Genomic DNA, 12,031 nt, shown 5'->3' with positions numbered 1-12,031 from the left:
TGATAGATTTGTTGTTAAAAAACAACCAAATTTAGTTGAAGAGTTAGTTACTGAACAGAATAATGAAGAATTAACTGAAGATTGCACAAAATGAAAATGATAGCAATGGTGATGAACACTTAAATGATGAAATTTTAGTTGATGATGAACCTAATGAATCTCATAAAAAATGATCCAATATCCGAAAATATATATGATCCAAGACTTTGGGATACTTTAGATGCAAAACAAAGAAATTTGGTAATTGAAAAAGGCCCCGTAAGAGATCTATCAATAACTGATGGTCCCAATGATGGTACAAAAAGACACTTTTCTTCAGAAATCTACACTAGACACTTATCAAATGGAGAAAAACATGATCAAAATTGACTTGTGTACTCAAAAAATGCAAATAAAGTTTTTTATTTTTGTTGTAAATTGTTCAAGAAAGGACCTTTGAGAAATAAATTAGCAAATGAAGGATACGGAGATTGGAGACATCTTAGTGTGAGGCTTAAAGAACATGAAATTAGCATTGAACACATTGCCAATATGGCTCTTTGCATTGAGACACAAATTCGATTAAAAACAAGTCAGACGATAGACAAAGCTGCGCAAGATGCAATTAGAAAAGAGAAATAACATTGGTGATTATAATTGCGAAGAATTAATGTCAATAATAAAATATCTTGCCAAATACACTCTAGCCTTTCGTAGAAGAACGCAAAAAATTGGTGAAAAAAGCAACGAAAACTTTATGGGTCTTGTTGAGATGCTTGCAGAACATGACCCAATTATGGAGGAACATCTTCGTCGGATTAAAACTAATGAAATCCGATCTCATTATCTCAGTAATGTGATTCAAAATGAGTTAATACAAATGTTATCGTCTGAAGTCAGAAACACAATTCTTAAAAGGGTAAAAGCAGCTAAATATTTTTCAATCATTCTTAATTGTACTCCTCATAGTAATCACCAAGAGCAGATGACTTTGGTCATAAGATGTGTAGATATGAGTGCTACTCCAGTAAAGGTACAAGAATATTTCTTAGAATTTTTTAATGTGAATGATACATCTGGAGTCGGATTATTTGTAGAGCTACAAACTACCTTAAAGGCTTTTGATCTTGAGATAGATGATGTGAAGCAAATTCTATTGCAATACATGAACTTAGCAATTTTGAGTTTTTATTGGGCACCACTATTTGGTACAGGATATTGATTACAGTAAATAAGGTTAGCAAAAGTTTGCAATCAGAAGATATGCATATTGATGTCGCCATTAAACTAGTAAGAGGCTTAATCGCTACTTTTAAGCAATACAGAGAAACTGGGTTTGAAGAGGCCATGGTCGATGCGAAGAAACTTGCAACTGAAATGGAAGTTGATGTTGTATTTCCCGAGAGGCGTGACATTCGTCGAAAAAGATATTTTGACGAGATTGGTAATGGACCATCAGAACTAGTTTCACAATTAGGTGAGGAATATTTCAGAATTCATTATTTTATTTTCTTAGTAGATCAAGCTATTGGTTCATTAGAGAAAAGATTCGACCAATATCAAGCATATGAGAAGATCTTCGGGTTTTTGTTGAGACCAGAAAAACTGAGTGGATATTGTGATGGTGACTTAAAAACATTTTGCGATAATCTTGCTAATTATTTGAAAAATGGGGAACATTCTGATGTTGAAGGAGATGAATTATTTATAGAGTTAAGACTCTTGCAAAATATTTTGCCTGGTGAAGTTAAGAAAGCTAGTTTCATATTGAAATTCTGAAAGAAAATGAATTGTTATCCCGCTACTAGTATTGCTTATAAGATTTTGTTGACGATACCGGTCACAGTTGCATCGGCAGAAAGGACTTTCTCAAAGTTAGAAATTTTGAAATCATACTTGAGATCAACTATGTCACGGGATAGACTAAATGGGTTAGCTCTTCTCACCATCGAAAGTGAATTTTTAGATCAGATTGATTACGAAGATTTAATTGATGATTTTGCTTCAAAAAATGCAAGGAGAAAAAATTTCAAGTGAAAATTATTTCAGATTGTCACATAACATGCAAAGGTTGTAGTGTTTTTTGTTTATTTTCTATTAGTTTTTGTTTTAAAGTTCAATATATTTTAGGTTTGGACGGATAATCTAATTACTATTTCTATTTTTTTTCACATGTTCTTAATTTCTTGTTAGTACATTAATTCGTTTTATCACTTGTTGGATCCATTAGCAATTGAAATCTTTTTATTATACTAATTTTTTTTTAGTTTAATAGTTCAAATTTAAAAGTCTTGTCAATAGGACAATTTTATTATATTCCTGCCTCGTTGAAAATATATATTGACTATTGAATTACCCTATAATATATCGCTGCAGAAAAATAACATACTCCAGATGTATCGCCCTAACAGACTTAGGCATATGTGTGGTAGATTATCGCGTATTGATATTTGTAAAACATACCGAAGCTATTTGAATTCTAGTATCATCGAGCTAAAACACCTCTGTTGATATTTGTAATACATACTGAAGCTATTTGAATTGACGGCGGCCGTTTCCACACGCTAACAGTTTTAGCTGCGGCGGTTAAATTTAAAAGGAATGGCAAGAGGTTCATGATAAGATCATCATCCATCCATATACACATGACCCATGCAATCTATTCATGCTAGATGCTACTTCTTCCGTTAACTTTTCCCCAGGGGTAAAATTGGGATTTCGACTTTAACTTTTCATGTATGCGTATATATGTATGTATTATGTGTCTGTGTAATGTATGATGATGATGATAGGGGGAGAGTAGATGTAGAGTTAATGATGAAACCTCATTTCGGTAAAATAAATGATAATGAACAAAAGTGGAAGAGACTGCGCAGCCATAGCCGCCATTTTCCAATCCATCAATCTTTTCCTATTACTCCATGATGATGGTTCCGTTGTTATTATTTACCCCTCACTACTATTCTAGAGAGAGAAAGTAATATAATTAGAGAGAGAGAGACAAACAAATACAGTATTAATGGTACCACCACTCACAATTACTGACCTCCTCGCTCCAATGATATTCTTCCTACTCTCACTAGTCACTAGTGCTAACCCAAGAGTCGAAACGAAACCAGAGAGACAAACTCACACACCCTATTTAACCTTTAACTTTCTCTCTTAATATCTCATGATTTCTTTGTTTTTAGAGAGAGAGAGAGAGAAAGAAACCGCTCAACCGATTTAAAAAGAGGAACTCCCTCGTTTCGTTTCTCTACAAGTTAGGGTTTTGGTTGGTTTACTTCACACGTGATTTGAGCTACTATTTCATTTTCTGTTATCCCTTCCTTCTCCTTCCTTCAAATACTGTAGTTGTTATTCAACTCCATCTCTCTCTCTCCCTATAAAAACCCTCTTTACTTATCATTGCCTTAACCCTCATCTTACTTTCTCTCTCTCTCTCTCTACTTCTATATATATCTTTCATTCTATCAGTACTTTACCCACTCACTCTGCAATTCTGCTCTGTTTTTTCTTCCCCCAAACTTTTTTCATTAGTGCTCTGTTTATGACGTCTACTCAATGGGGTGCGCGTGGGCTCATGCGGAGCAACGGCTGAATACAGGATGGTTTATGACGTCTACTCAATGGGGACGCAATCTGAACAAGGAATGAAGTCGTTCGACCATTAGGAGAAGCCCATTAGTAAGGATTAAGCCCGGATTGAAATGGCTTTTAGCCTGGTATAGTTCTGGTTTTCAAGTACAACTTAAAGTAAGCTTCGTTGTGTTGTAATTGTTGTTGTGATTGTACGCGCGGGCGGCGGTACAGGGAGAGGGATTAGGAGAAAGTGGGGTGGATCGCGCAGGTTATAGGGTCCTTGTGGACATTAAACCCCTTAAAATGACCTTTAAAACTAATTATATGGTCTTGAAAAATTGAAATGTCAATTATGGTGGTGTATTTTCTTAATCAATCGTTGTATTTCAATATTGCATCTTTACAAAGTAATCAATGTCATATAAAAGATGTAATGACTCTTGGAGTCATTTATCAAAAAATGATGAACAAGAAGAACATGATGAAAAGTTCAGATCCACTCTCTCTCTTACTTGAATCGGTCACCTTCTTATATGTTTCTTATTCATCCTTGTTTTCCTCTTCATCGTTCTTCTTGTCATTTGATTCTCCTTCTTCTTATGTGGGCTTAGTAAATCCGTTTTGGCTAACGTCGTTATGTACATAAAACAACTGGATTATAAGTATAAACATTGAGAGAAGTTATTGATGGAGCAAAAGTCAGAACCAAACTTTTTCTAATCCAGATTCAATGTAGATAAACTGAAGATAAATATGGAGAGTAGTTACCGTGGTCAGGACAAAAAAGCTACAACATCTAATTCAGATTCGAAGAGATATAGATAAGTAAAGGAGTAGTGGCGATAATTTTTGGGGACAGATATAGGAAATAGATTGAAATTGGGGGATGTGTAGTTAAATAGAGACAAAATGGGCAAACCTCACACTTTTTTTCACATCACTCAAATATGTGGGGCATAAAGATTAAATTACTGTTTAATTGTAGGTATAATTATTGAAAAGATTTAAAATGGTTTATATTAATAGTCTAGTATGTTGGATCTGATCAAAAGCCAACTTTGAACACAAAATGGATGGTTAGAGTTATCTCCACCGAAACCAACTATCATGGTGTAATATATAGGATTGTTTTGGAAACTTTACAATGTTTCAAATGTTGTTTACATACGTTATATTTTTTTTTTGCAGACGACTATTTTGTAGTTGTGGTAATATTTCCAAACTGATATTTTATAAATGTTCTACTTTTGCAAACAACTATTTGTAGAAGTTTTAATTTTTTGGAAGGCTACATTCACAAGTTTTGGATGATATCTAAATTTGGCTTTTAGATCGTTCAGGAGAAAGAAGTTGTTCGTTTTAATATATTGTTCCTCACGAACTAGGGGCAAAACCTACATAGAACTCGAAAATCTCTGATGCTCAAGTTAGTAAGGCGTTCTTGTAGTTAAATTAATTGAATATGAAGTTCCGAGTTTAGGGATTGGACCTGTGATTGATTGCTTATTTCAACTTACCCAGCTTAGGGCGAACCTATTGCTTTATATATGCTCATTTAGTTGATTGTGATGAGGCGGCGTAGATCTCTCCGTCTTATGATGAAACTACTATTTTGTGGTTGTAGGAAATTAACTTTCTTCTTCAGGTTTATCCCGTATTTTTAATAGATTGCAATAATATCAAGTTTTTTTGTCCAAGAATATTTCGTATCTTGGATAGATCGTATTGTCGATCTTGTGGATTTGGTGGGATAGTTTCCTTCCCGCGAAATTCTTTTAGTCCAAGTTATTTAAATACTTAAGATATTTACCGCCCAAGATCTTGGATCAGATTTGGGCTTAAGTCGGGAAAGCATCAGGCACGCTTCTACCCTTCCGATGTTTCGGGGTTAAGGCTCGATCCCACGTTTGCTAACCTCCTTTACTTCTCGAAAATCGATGACATGCCAAATTAATATGGAGTCAGAGCAAGGCTTAGGGGCCTAGGATACTCGTATCGAGCCCTTATGTTTAGGCTTAAGTACCATAACTTTTTCGGGTTCACCTCCCTAATGGCTTGACACGGTTAGCCAGTTAGGTTCTTGGTCATTTCTTGACCTATTCACTTAGTCAACTGGTGGCCAGTATTTGGATCATCAGTTTTAGTTTTGTAAACTGGTGTTTGCAAAATAAAAAAGCAGAAGAAAAGAAGAAAGATTGAAATTGAATCTTCTTTGAAATATCAATTTCATATAAATCCTCGGTCCAAAATTAAGAGTCTCATATATAGTGGGAGTCCAACATATTTTCTTATTTATTCTTCTTCCGTATTTACCCTTATTTGTTTGAAAATTTTATTTTTAAGATGATTAAGGACTACGATTCTCATTCGAGAGATATGTGTAACATTTATTGCTAATTTAATTAGGGATAGTTAGGGTCAAACAAGAGTACCGACATTAACATTTGGGTCAAGAGTTTGTCCGTTATAGGGTATGGGTCACAGACTAACCGTTGACCCAGTTGACTAGAGACGGTCGTTAACAACCGTTAGTTTGTGACCCAAATGTTAATGTCGGTACTTTTTCATTGACCCTAACGCTAAATTTACCTTTTAAATATTGGAATATGGGCGTCTGAAAGGAAATTGGTGAAAGATGTATGGGTTTCAGGGGCGTACACATTTCAATGGAGAACTTGTCAGATTTGAGAATTTGTCATACGTAGAACAGAGCCTAGTCCTAAGCCAATGATGCACCCGAAAAGGTTGCATACCCAAGCGGAGGTATCAAGTAGTAACCGGTAAAGCCGGAGTCGATCCAAGGATAGGTAGGTAGTTTAGATATCGAAGGATTTTATCCGTCGATTTAGAGATTAAAGACTTACTTAGACAAGAATTAGAAAGAAACAAGGTAAACGATGGGGTTTATAATCGAATAAGCAATAAGAAAATAAAGTAAGTAAAACAAACTAAGATATCAATGTAAGAGGGCGAGAGAGATTTGAGAGAAGAATTCGGAGGAACAAGAGTCGGGAACAACAAGTGAGAGAAGTGTCGAGGTCCGGGAATCCGATGTGGTGAACCTACAACTATGTACGGTCTAATCGAATGGATTGATACAAACCTAGTCGCGATTCCTAAGGTGGATGTTCATAAGCACTACGTATGTCCGGAGATAATACTTAGTCAAATAAACTTCCTAAACGAATAAAACCGAATCATCGATCACATTGCCTAATTGATTAACTATGCGAAGTACTTGATAAGACACATGAAAAACGATTGAAACAAGTAATCGAAATAAGAGAACATCAATTTATTATCAAACACATTAAATTATCACAAACACAATCACAAATTCATCAAGATTTCATCCCTAGACCTCAACAAATTGATTAGCTACTCATGTTAAAGCAAATATTGAGATTCAAGTTAAAGAGTAAACCACACACATGATTTCTTAATTTTGAAACACTAGAAAATCTCATTAAATTGATATGAGTAACTTAACACAAACTAATATGCTTTTGGAGTGAATAAATCTATGAGTAGCTAATAGTTCATGATAAATGTTATGACAAGTCTCTCTCTATAATCACTTTATATCTCTCAAATGAATCACAATAGTACCTAACAACCTTAATACCATACAAGGCTAAGATAGATAGTCAAATAATCATAACAAAGAAGAAATACAAGAGAAATGAGTGAAGGAAAGCCTTATGAGAATCAAGGGAATGAAGCTCCAAGCAAAACCAACAATTGGGACTTCAAAAGCTGCTGTCCAAAAGTGAAGCTGCTGTCAAAAACGAGTTGGAGCTGCTGTCCAAGAAATGGAGCTGCTGTCCACACGAATTTGAGCTGCTGTCCACACGAAATGAAGCTTCTCCACCCAAAACAAGTTGATTCCGGGCAACTATAAGTGATCTTCCTTCCTTCCCTTGCTTTTTCTTCTTCCCAAACCCAAGATTTTCAAAACCCTAGCCTCCTTCCTCTCCTTTCTCTCACTAGAAGCCAGCACTTGAGAAGATGATCAAAAAAATGAGGGTTTTCCCTTCTTTTCTCCAAAAAAATAGCCCAATGACAAAATTACCCTTGGGCTTTAAGTTCCATAACTCCTTGAGGGTGCCTTCACAATTTTGCATTCCTTTTTTGGCCCAAGTAATCTAACATGGCCCATCTTATCTCATTTACCTCATGACCTCTCTCCATGTGACCCAACAATCAAAATGTCTTGGCTCTCTAAATTGTTTTCCAACTCTCCATCACATCCTCTCCTTTATTGTTTCCTCCTTTGATCCTCATATGGTACCTAATCAAGAGAAGTTTACAACTAATCAAAATAAACGTATAAAATAGACTAACTCATTTAAATTAAGTGACATAACTGTGGTGAATTCACACCACATCAACATCCCCAAACTTAAAATTTGCTAGTCCTCGAGCAAATAAACAAAACAATAAAGTAAAATCCTAACTCACTTTCGGAGGAATCCCGGTTGCATTTAGCGTATGCAACAAGCCGTTAAACCCCTAGGTTACCCCTAGTGGACGAGTGTCGTCTCGTGAGGGTTTCCAGTGAATACACCCACAAAGTTCTAGATTTTCAAAAGACATAAGAGTCCAACTATCGATGCAAATAAGGTGATGACCAACAAGTGAGAGACTTAAGTATGCCAAACATATGAATCAAACCAATAAACACAAAAACATGCTAAGAGTCCCCTCACTAATAGTTTTATCCTCAAATGCAAGTGTCCCATCATCATAAGTATCATCCTAGTCTAAAGTAACAAAACCTTGTTTCCTATCATAGCACACACATTTCGCCTCGACTTTGGCCTCACGGTCATACGCTCTTAAACATGAAATCACTCAAAAACGAATCATAATGGTTTACTCTCATGTGTGAGCATGGAATAAAGTAAACTCACACATACAAAAATTAAATGAGGATATCAAGTTCTAAAACGAAATGATCTATTAGGAATGGAAATAACCACTAACGGAATGGGGCAGCTCACTCACTCTTCTCACCCACTCCACCCTCTAATAATGTCTCCTAAAGGTAAACAGATACAAGTGATGGAATGGAAGATGTATGAATTCCCGAGAATGTCGACGCCTTCAATGATAAAAGAACACTCAAACAACCTTTAAACATGACTTCTTGCATTGAATACTTTATTTTCCACAACAGTCAAAACACTTAAAAGTTCACATGAACTTTTGCACAAAAACAACTTCCTTTCTTTTTCCTTTTTTTTTTCACTTTCTTTCCTTTCTTTGCTTCTTTTTTTTTTCTTTTTTTTTTTCTTTTTTTTTTTTAATTTTGTTTTTTTACACACATAACCAAACACCAAAACAAAAATACAAACTAGTATTCTCAACAAATCACTTTTAGTTTCACACTTTGCTTTCACATTCTTTCTTCTTTACTTTTCATGCCTTCATTCTCGGGAGTAGTATGATGAATGGATGGTGGAGTATCCGTTTCCCTAAAGTTGACACTATTATCGGGTTTCATGGACTACAAGAGTAAGGTTTATTCGTTATCCTGATGTCACTCCTAAAGGCTAAGGAAGTTGAGCTCATGAGATCGTCTAAGCTCTTTTGAAAGTTGCGAAGTTGAGTAGCTCTTCATTCTACTCGGAGTTAGCGCGGAAGAGTACACTCGAAAGCAATAGAAAGGCTCAGATATCTCACATGGGTTGAAGTCTCCACTAATGACTATTTTAGGTCACTTAGAAGTGCTCCTTCTTCCTTAAGATGCTACTCACATGATAAGACACCAACACCAAAGGACTTAACATTCATGAAAAGACTAAGAGCATGCATAAGATTTATCAAGAAAGAACCACATGTATCAACATACTTAAAAATACCACTAGAGTCATACCAAATCTACCCAAAAATTTTCAAATTTGGTCAATTTGTTGAACCCTCGTGTCTTTTGAAATCTAAGGTCATGATGTCATGCGACCAAAAGGTCGTATCCCCATCCCCAAACTTAAAACTAACATTGTCCTCAATGTTCAAAGCATATGTTCACTAAAATATAAGAGGTACAATAAGTTAAAGAGAAGAGTGGAAGGATATTACCATAGCCGAAGGAGATAAAAGATAATACTACCAAGACTTGTGTATTCGAGTTCCAAGTTGATGATGAGCCCAACGCCATCCCCAAACTTGGAACGAACCACGTCCCAAAAGTATACAAATTGAGAAACGCTCCTAACATATCAATAATAGAATAAGAATGAAGCATAAGCATGACCATATAAAAATGACCACTCACGCGGGATCACTCGATTGCATCAAGCTATGCAACTAGCCTTTGAGTCTCTCGTATGCACGAGAGCACGAGTTTTGTCTCGTGGAGGGTTTCCAGAGATGATACCCACAAACATCGACTCCGAGAGGTCTGACTATGAGAGGGGGGTCAACCCTGATGTACAAGATTGACCAACATGAGAGGGAGATTGATCCTGGTAAACCGGATCAACCAATGGGGTAGTCTCAACCTCCGGGTCTTCAAGGTCCAAAAATGGCTTCAACCGTTGGCCATTCACTTTAAAAGAATTGCCATCTTTGGGATCCTCGATCTCAACGGTACCGTAAGGGAACACGGTCTTCACAATATATGGGCCAGTCCAACGAGACTTGAGTTTACCGGGAAATAGATGGAGCCTAGAGTTATAGAGAAGAACTTTGTCTAAATGTTCAAACGTCTTCCTAAGAATTCGTTTATCATGAAAGGCCTTCATTCTACTCTTATAAATCTTGGCACTCGTGTAGGCCTCGTTCCTAATCTCTTCAAGCTCATTAAGATCGAGCTTCCTCCTTGCACCCGCTTTGTCTAAGTCAAAGTTGAGCCGTTTTATGTGAAGGAGTTGAAGGAGATGTCCTTCGACCAAGGTGACAATGCGAACAATTTGTCGGATAGGACAATTGATGTGGAAGATCATCAAGTCCGATTGATTTAGGGATCGTAGAGTTGTAGCTAGAGACCAACTACGATCGTCGAATTACGAAGTAATTCGCGGCTAACTTCGATCGGATCCTACAACGGGTTACACATAAGAGTGTCAAATTGATCTAGGATATGACTAGTGGGAGTGAGATATAATCATGGGAGTGTCCCATAAACATATCTCATAGGCCTAAAAAGGAATTAGGCAAAGATAGTACAAAAAGGCCAAAAACAGGGTTTTTGGGCCTTAGCCGATTCGGGCACTTTTAGGGCTCGGATTGGGCTGATTTTTGGAGGGACGTTTCCTTATGTTATGAACATTAAATCTGCCAATTTTGGCTGGGTTTGGACGTCATCTCCTTAGGGAATTGAGAAAATACCAATAGTTGCTATTTTCGACTATTTCCCTAAATCTTATTCTAAAGGGTGTTTTGGGAAACCTAAAAGGAGGTGGATTCTTATTAGGGTTCTATATAAACACTCTTAGGGCAGAGAATAAGGTGTGGAATTTCTCTCTAAGCTTTCTTACTCTACCACATCAAGTAGAGAGGAGAAAGTGAGCTAATTCCCATTAACTATCTATCTAGTCAAAGAAGAAGGTGTTCTTCTATCCAACCACCATTGGTGTGCTAGCTATACAACAAGGTGGGAGATCAAGTTGATTGCTCGTGTCCCAAGTAGAGGAGCTACACTTGAAGCTCTTGGTCTTCTTCAATCAATTCAACTAGTTCGAGGGAAAAGCGATTAAGGTAATCTACTATCTCCGTTAGTTTAATTACTAGTTTTGCATGTGATCCTGGGAATACTAGTGTAGACATTAGATGTCTTATTTCCGCTATAAACACTAGTATAAGGGTTTAATTCCCTACAGTGGCGTCAGAGCCTCTTGCAATTAACTAGTTTTTGCTAAGAATCGAACTAGTTCACGTTGGATATGATTGATAGTTCAATAAATTGAGTTTATAAAAGTATTTTAAAAGTGTTTTAAAAATTATTTAAACTCACAATTTGATATTATTGAATGGGATTCAATGAATTTCAAATTGAGAATCAAATTGATGATTAAAAGTGTTTTAAAAACTCAATTTGATTGAATTTCAAACTAATCCATGCTTGATTAAGTTGATAGTTAGTTTTTAAAAGGTTTTAAACATAAAATTTGATTAATTTTGAATTGGATTCAAAGATTTTTCAAATTGATTTCAAAATTGTTATTTGAAAAGGTTTCAAAAACCTAGACTTTGATCCAAAATTGGTTTGATTAAGAGTTGTTTTTAAGTTTTGGAAACTTTTGAAAAACAAAAATTTGGAATTTAGAAGTGTTCTAAAAGAAGTGTTTTGAGTTTTAGGAAACTCTCAAAACAAAATTTGGAAAATTTTAAAAGTTTCTACAAGTTTTGTAAAATTTTTAGAAGTGTTCTAAAAGATTTCAAAATTTAGAAAGAGTTTTAAAATTGGAAGTTAGCAAATAAGATTTGCACAACAAAAAAAAAAAAAAATTTGGAAACTAGGGTTTTG

The 12,031-nt window shown here is 35.7% G+C and overlaps 2 protein-coding genes across 2 annotated transcripts; both read left to right on the top strand.

Moving 5' to 3' along the window:
• The first annotated feature begins 736 nt into the window (after positions 1 to 736).
• LOC147539003 (uncharacterized) lies at positions 737 to 1,201 on the top strand. Its single transcript, XM_086643054.1, has one exon. It carries the CDS (start codon positions 737 to 739, stop codon positions 1,199 to 1,201), a length of 465 nt encoding a protein of 154 aa, XP_086499180.1.
• Positions 1,202 to 1,242: 41 nt separating this feature from the next.
• Positions 1,243 to 1,758, top strand: LOC147539002 (uncharacterized). Its single transcript, XM_086643053.1, has one exon. The coding sequence runs from the start codon at positions 1,243 to 1,245 to the stop codon at positions 1,756 to 1,758; it is 516 nt and encodes a 171-aa protein (XP_086499179.1).
• Positions 1,759 to 12,031: the final 10,273 nt, after the last annotated feature.

This window comes from Eschscholzia californica, unplaced genomic scaffold (genome assembly GCF_041429995.1).
Source record: "Eschscholzia californica isolate CP2 unplaced genomic scaffold, dmEscCali1.0.p SCAF_5, whole genome shotgun sequence".
Lineage (NCBI taxonomy): Eukaryota > Viridiplantae > Streptophyta > Magnoliopsida > Ranunculales > Papaveraceae > Eschscholzia > Eschscholzia californica.
Note: the sequence above shows the minus strand (reverse complement) of the source record. Positions and strands in the feature narration are given on the sequence as shown.

Coding starts and splice junctions, on each gene's coding strand:
- LOC147539003 (XM_086643054.1), top strand. CDS start 737: ATGGGTCTTGTTGAGATGCTTGCAGAACATGACCCAATTATGGAGGAA.
- LOC147539002 (XM_086643053.1), top strand. CDS start 1,243: ATGCATATTGATGTCGCCATTAAACTAGTAAGAGGCTTAATCGCTACT.